Raw genomic sequence first — 7,345 nt, 5'->3', positions numbered from 1 at the left:
CAGGCTTTTTTATGATGTGTTGCACCAATAAAGGATCTTAGGCTTGGAAATGTGCATTTTAATATTCTGCATCACAAAGCATGCACACTTCAGGGAAACATGCAGAACCCCTCCCTAAATCATGAAAACCCAAATGCACTTGTGTGTGTAGCTCCCATCCTTGTGCCATTTGCTGGTTAATAAAGGCGTTGCACCTTCAGCAGGTCAGGGCAGCTTAGAATTTCCTGTAATGAACACATTCTGAAGTGTCAAATGCTACCTCTCTCCCTTCCCCCGAGTTTTAAAGAGAAACTATTTCCAGGGAGATGTAGTCAGTCCTTACCAACACTGAGTGGGAATGTTCTAATTGAATTAGAGGGTCCTCTCGAAAACCTCTGTCACATCGTTCTCACCCTGATCAGAAATCACCAGTGCAGAACCTGCCACGGATTAGGATTTCTGGTCATTTAAGAGCATAATACCTAGGGAAAAACAAATGGCAAGCAGCCATCCCCCCACACCTGGGCTCTGCAAATGTAGTCTGGGGTGCTAAAGCTGTTGGGTGAACCACACCTAAGGAATTCACTTCTGGTTGTTGGAAAAGGTAGAAGGACTTGGGCAAACACTTCAACTTCTTGACATAGTTGTGCCCAAAGGAAGCCTCCTGATGGGTTTCATTAGTGAATATTTTAATGTTTTACAGCCTCATGAGGCAGGAACTGAGAGGGCACATTAAAAGGACTGAGGGCCAAAGCATGCTTCTATTTAAATCAACCATTTTATGATTAACACAGTGAAGAAAGGCCCTGTCCCTTCCACAATTAAACATCAGTAATGGCCTTTTACAAACAACCCCCCTCAAATTTGACTGCACTACATGCAAAATGAGTTCTTTTTAGGAGCTGCAAATTTCAGCTTTTGTTTCAGTTTTCAGGGCTCATTTAGGGATGCACAGGAGTTTATGGGTTGCTTTGCTCTTGAGAAACATGTACAGCTCCTTCCCTGCAGACACATGCCTGGCTGTGATGCAAAGTGACAGTGTCCATGTGAAGGAGCAGCCACAAAGCTACACCCCTGCCCAGACTGGGGAAAATCCGACCTGGAAAAATACAAATAATAGCAGCAAATTCTGTATCGAAATTGTAGACAAGCACAAGGGTGATTAATACTGGAGAATCCAGGACAACACCCATTCAAACAAAGCATGCCAAACCCCAGGACATTAAATTTAAAGTGAATGAATTCTGACGACTGATCATTCCGGGTTTTTTTTAATTTTCTCCCTGGGCTGGTGCTGTTCATGGTGAAAGTAAAATAATGCAGCTGCTGCTTTCAGTGTGAGGAAATGCAGACAGAGATCCTGGAGACAGAAGGTATCTTCACATCAGAGGTGGGGGCAGAGCAGAGAAACTCTGCACCACCTCCAAGGAGCAGCTTGCAAAGGAGCCGCCAGGGACCTTTTTGCAGAGATATTTGAACAATAACTCTTTCATTGTCCCCGTGCTGACACTGGATAGAGAAGACAAACCCAATATTATGCAGGGGCTGCCCATCTGTCGGTCATTCCCCCCCCCCCCCCCCCCCCCCCCCCCGCTCAAAGGTTATCAGTCACACAAAGCAGGGAGCAGTGAGACAGATAAGATGCGTGACAAAGGACAAACAACCCCGGCAGCCCACCACCCTCCCCAGGCAGCGAGGAGTCTTTCCAAATCCGTCGGGAGACTCTCTCTGAATAATCCCTGTGCTTGCAAAACCCATCGCTGCGCTTGCAAACTCGTTCTGATCCCCTTAAATCCTTGGCAGACACACAAGAGAGCCAAGGGCATACAGGATGTGGGTTCCTTCAGCTGTTTGTAAATACCTGGACAGTACGTAATCAGAAACCTGTAATGGGAAGAATTTCTTGAGCTGCTGGCGGACACGGTGCCATGGGATGCCTGGTGTCTGTCTGGAAGGTGGACAGTGGGCTTTAACCTTACTAAAAACTAAGATTTTTACACTGAATGGGGAAGGGCAGAGGGGAAAGTGTTGTCAGGTCAAACCCCCTTCCCTGCAATGGAAACATGGAGCAGCTCTCCTGTGAGGAAAGGCTGAGAGAATTGGGATTGTTCAGCCCAGAGAAGAGAAAGCTTTGGGGTGACCTAATTGCGGCCTTCCAGTGCCTGAAGGGACCTACAAAAAACATGGAGAGGGATTATTTCCAAGGGTCTGGAGTGACAGGACAAGGGGGAATGGCTTCAAACTGAAAAAGAGGAAATTAGGTTAGATATGTGGAAGAAATTCTTCCCTGTGAGGGTGGGGAGGCCCTGGCACAGGGTGCCCAGAGAAGCTGTGGCTGCCCCATCCCTGGCAGTGTTCAAGGCCAGGTTGGATGGGGCTCTGAGCAACCTGGGATAGTGGAAGGTGTCCCTGCCCATGGTGGGGGAGTTGGAATTGGATGATCCTTAAGGTCCCCTCTTCAGTTGATGGAGACCCTTGTTGCACCCCAAAACCCAAATTCACCTCCTTCCTCCAACCTTTTCCTGACTCTCCATCTGAATCCCATCTGCTCACTGGTTTGGTTTTTTTTTGCAGTCAAACAGCATCAGACAGAGCAGCAGAGAGGAAAATTAAAACAATCCAGGGGACACATTTAATGTGTCATACCTGGAGCCAAGGTGGCTGGAGAGAGCCTTGTGTGGCCCACGTACCACCAGCTAACACAAGAGGAAAGTATGTGTATCCTTATCAGTAAAGTCTTCAAGAGTTCATTGGTAACACTGATTTTATTCAATCCTTAAGCAATGAACATGTGTTAATAACTCAGCCTGATGAAGCTGTGGTTTCTATACGTAGATATATTTATGTGTATGTGTATATTTATACATGTCAAAGCACTCAGAAGATGCAGTTCTCCTGTATCCTGTGTCTGCCTCCAGAGGACACAGTCACTGATGCAAATTTTGGGGCACTCCTGCTGAACTGGGACACAGCTGGGACTGACAGTGGGGTCAGCCCTGGGTAACATCAAGGTGGCTGTGGAGCACTGAGCCTTGACTGCCACCATCCTCGTGTGAGTCAAGGCTTTGCTCCAGAGGATGGAGACGGGAGAGGGCTTTGCCTCCTAAGAACACAGCCCTGTGCCAGCCCACCTACCCCTCCCACCTCCTGAAAAGGTTGGAGAAGGTGTCAGCGAGCCTTCTGATCTTGGTCCCACCACTTGGAACCCGATGGAATTACAGGAAGCAAAAGCCTGTCTCCTGGGAGGAAGTTTATCCAGCGAGTTTAATACAAACAGCCTATATAAACACAAACACATACAAAAGCAGAATCATCTTCCAAATAAATAAACAGCTGCGTTTGCCCCAGTTACATGCCAGCAGCAGTCAGCCTAAGCCCTGTGGAACAAACCTCACAACCAAGCAAGCTCACCCCCTACAGACTCTCTGCCCTGGCCTAGAAATGGCAGAGAACGTGGCATCTCCCCAGCGCTCCATGGCACGGCCCTAACAACCCCCAAGTCCTCCAGGACACTTTGAAAGCTTCTCAGCGAGGATGCCCCACGGTGCAGGAAGCCAGAGGGGCTCCCCTGCCCTCAGCCAGCAGGGAGGAGAGAGCTTCACTCCTCACTTCCCGGAGCTCTGCACCGCAGCTGCCCTCCGTGGACAGGGCAGGTGCAGATTTGGGAGCCGCGGGCGGTGACGGTGCCGGCGGGCACTGCCACCTCCTCCTGGTCGTAGCAGACGCAGCGGGGACAGCCGTCGGCCACCGGGCTGCCCACGGCGCGGCAGGCGGGGGACAGGGGCGGGCACAGCGGGGCGCAGGTGATGTCCCCAGCCGGGTGGCAGGTGCACAGCTTGCGGGCGAAGTCGATGTAGAAGGAGCGGCCGGCGGGGACGCGGCCGCTGGCGAAGCCTTGCATCTCGCAGTCGCTCTCCAGGTAGGGCGGGCAGGCGCAGGGCGGGGGGCACGGGGGACAGCAGCCAGCAGCAGTGGGGGTGGCTGTCCCCTCCGGGTCCTCCTCGGGGCACGGGGCGCAGGCGCTGGGGTCACAGGTGGGTTTTGGGGCCGCGCTGCAGAGCAGGAGGCAGGCGAGCGACAGGCGCAGGGCGCTGGTGAGGGCCATGATTCTGGGGGGAAAAAGGGGGAGGTAGGAGCAGGTGTCACACTGGGCATGGGCACACTGAACCCCCAGCAGCTGGGCTGGCCTCTCCATGGTTTAAAGCGAAGGGGATGCAGCCGTATCTGGTTTAAAGTGAAAAGGATGCAGCCCCATCTCCTTGACATGCCCGCAGCTGGAGTTTGGATCACCCACAGCTGGCTGTTGCTCTAAAACAGAATCTCTCGTCCCCAAAAGCTCCTCCTGGCTCGACCACAGTGTCCTCCACCCCTGGGTGTTCAGATGGCTGCAACGTGGGCACCGGTGAGTAAAGTCCACATTGCAGCACTCACTAAGCTTTGGCGTGGTTGCCCTATGGGACTTGCTCACCCTCATATTGATGCTAATAATTTACATTTAAATGACTGATTAATTGTTTCTAGAAGGCCTTCAGGCATGGACAGAAGAAGGGCTCAAAAAAGTACTGTCTGCTTTGGTGGCTTGTCCTGCAGTTGGGACCTGGCTGCTCCAGGCACCAGGTCTGGGTGTCAGCTCCCAGCCTGTCCTGCTGTGCCACTCACTGCCTGCCCTTTCCAGCCACCTCATTCCTTCAAAGGAAGCCATGGGGGCCACCTCATCTTTATTTCAACTGGAAAAACCTTTTTCTCTTAAGGAAGATGTTTCCAGTGTTGGGCACTCCTGTGGGACTCTGCCTTCTCCATTTTTTTGGCCAGCCTGTTTTCAGAGTCATTCCTGGCAGGAAATTCCCTCCCTGTGCCTGCTCCCTTCTCCTTCTCCACTCACACCTTGGATGCACAGCACCTAGCAGCCCATGCTTAAGCTTTTTTCTGTTTAAAGGCTGAGGGCTCCTCTTTTTTTCAGCTTTTCAAGACCCAACATTTCCTTTAAGTGTGCTTTTGGATCCCTTCCCTCTGTCTGAGTGCCTTTACGTCCTGCTGTATTAAATACACCTTCTTCCTTCCTGTACTGGGTCCTTCCAGGTCTGGTCTCTTCTCCCATTGCCCCAGTGCCACCTTTGATTACATTTATATCATCACCATTTGATAGCCCAAATTTCCTGCTCTTGCAGACATGCAACTCCTTGCAGTTATTTCTTCATATCTCTTTAAACAAAAATATTTGCAAATTGTGTAACCATAAAGAAAAAACTTGAAAGCACAGACTCCATCCGTTATCAATTTGAAAAAACAAAGACTTCAAAGCTTTTCTGGTTTTAAAGCAAGTTCTTGCCAGTTTAATTTACTTACACCTGCTGTATCTTTGCTGGAGTTTACTGTTCTGCCCCTTCCTTTCATTCACACATTTTAATCTAGAAGTTATTTTACTGTCATTCCCAGAGGACTGATGGCTGTGTCAAGCAGCACGGAGCCCAGACATGCTCCCCATGGAAAAGCTGCTGCTGGAAAGGATCCCCCATCCCCAAGCCAAGAGCTCCCTCCTGGCTGCCCCACGCAGGCAGAGCAGGTCACCACCACTAAACATCATTAAGTCGAAGGTTTCTCACACCCCAACCTCATCAGTCCCATCCATCGCCAAAACATCTGACCCCACCCAGCAATGGAATTGGGCACCTTCAACAGAGCAAATTTCCAGCAAATTTCCAACACCACGGGTCTGTCATTGAGCAGCGGCAGCATCAACAGCCTCCCGCTACTTCCTAGGGAAATGTTCATCCTCCCCCTCACTTCTGGGGATCCAGGCTGGCCCTGCCCCGTGCCAAGTCCCCGCGGCTCCCGGGTTACCTGCAGGGTGGCCGGGCAGGCGGGACGGGCGCTGGGATGCGATGCAGGACCTTGGGAAGCGTCCCCGCTCTTGCCCCGCAACCCGCCCGGCACCTCTATTTATGTGGCTCCACGGCGAAACCCTGGCGGGGGGAAAGGGGAGGCGGAGAATCCTCCAAGGTGCTGGGCAGGGCCAGCAAGATGCTTATCTTGCTCGTGGTGTTGGTTTAGTCTGAGCGCAGACTAATCCGGCGTGTCCCAGCGTCTGCAGGTCTGTCCTCCCTCCCCACGCCCCTCTGTGCGGACCTCACCAGGGTTTCTGAAGCATCAGCAGCCCCCTGTGCTTCACAGACTGCTGAGGACAGGGGTGCCGGGGTCCGCGGGGAGAGCAAAATGAGTTAAAAGCTCTAGCAAGGCAGCACAGGTGAAATGCAGCCTGCTCTGGGGTGATGCACCCCAAAACGCAGGAGCCAGTGGTGGGCATGGACCTCCTCAGAGCACACGTCCTCGTCTCCACAGAGCTTCCCAGCAAAGGGAGCCCTCCCGTGCTTGTCATGCATCCTTAAAAGCACTTGGGGTTTGTTTTCCTCTGGATTAAGGGAGCTAAGGCAATGGATCTCAGCAGAGAAGGGGTGCACGAGTTTCATGTGCCCTGACCAGCACAGGCAGCCTGAGCTTCCCCCCTGGGCCATTTGGTGCCTGGTGTGGAAATGTCTTACCCTGATGTACTCATGAGCTCATTGGAAATGTGCCCCCCAACCTTGAAGAGCAGAGGCCTCTTGCAGCAGATGGGACTGGAAAGCAGGGAGGGTTTCGGGAGCACACACTTCCCTGTTCACCCTTTGGAGCGGGAGGTGTTGGGAGGGGAGCACGGACTGGAGCTGCAGGTCGAGGGAGGCCTGGAGCTGGGCACTGCACTCAGGACAGTGGGCTGGGATGCTGCCTGGCCTTCACCCACCTCCTGCTTCCCTCTCATGGCTCCTGAAGCCTGGAAACCCCTATCCCTCTGGGAGATACATGGGATGCAGAGCTCAAGAGCACTGAGAGTTGGGCAGCTGCCTCTCACTGGATACATAAAATATTGGCAAGGCCTCAGTGGTAAGGGAAGGGAAAGGAACTCAAAAGACCATTTATCCAGAGAGGGTCAGAGGGCAGCCCCAGGGATGTGTGGAGAAGGGACACTCGGCCACGCTGCTCCTGCCACTGATGCTGCTGTGTACGGGCATGTGTTTATAGGTCCTGCAGGGATTTCTGCAGACAAGTCAAATGAAACCTCCTCCCTTGCTTCCAGAGGCCTTTTCCACCGCAGAGACACGGCAGGCAGGATGCCTCCAGCCAGTCCCTCTCACTCCCAGCGCAGTACTTCAGGGTGTGGGTGGGGCAGTGCTGTGTTTGCATCCCCGGGGTCACAGCCTGGCGAAGGACAGAGGACACAACACCAACATCCCTGGGCAGGGCAATGCCACTGTCGGATGTGCCTGCAAAGAGCAGCCCCCAGGGACAGGGGAAGGGGCCTGGGACTGCCTTGGTGAGCCTGGATCTAGCC

The 7,345-nt window shown here is 52.8% G+C and overlaps 1 protein-coding gene across 1 annotated transcript; it reads right to left on the bottom strand.

Moving 5' to 3' along the window:
* Positions 1-3,225: 3,225 nt before the first annotated feature.
* On the bottom strand, positions 3,226-5,968 carry LOC125321675 (fibulin-2-like). Its single transcript, XM_048294860.1, has 2 exons — positions 5,821-5,968; positions 3,226-4,088 (listed from the first exon to the last, which is right to left on the bottom strand). The coding sequence occupies exon 2, from the start codon at positions 4,082-4,084 to the stop codon at positions 3,578-3,580; it is 507 nt and encodes a 168-aa protein (XP_048150817.1). The 5' UTR covers positions 4,085-4,088; positions 5,821-5,968; the 3' UTR covers positions 3,226-3,577.
* Positions 5,969-7,345: the final 1,377 nt, after the last annotated feature.

Source organism: Corvus hawaiiensis, chromosome 2 (assembly GCF_020740725.1).
Source record: "Corvus hawaiiensis isolate bCorHaw1 chromosome 2, bCorHaw1.pri.cur, whole genome shotgun sequence".
In the NCBI taxonomy this organism is placed as follows: domain Eukaryota; kingdom Metazoa; phylum Chordata; class Aves; order Passeriformes; family Corvidae; genus Corvus; species Corvus hawaiiensis.
Note: the sequence above shows the minus strand (reverse complement) of the source record. Positions and strands in the feature narration are given on the sequence as shown.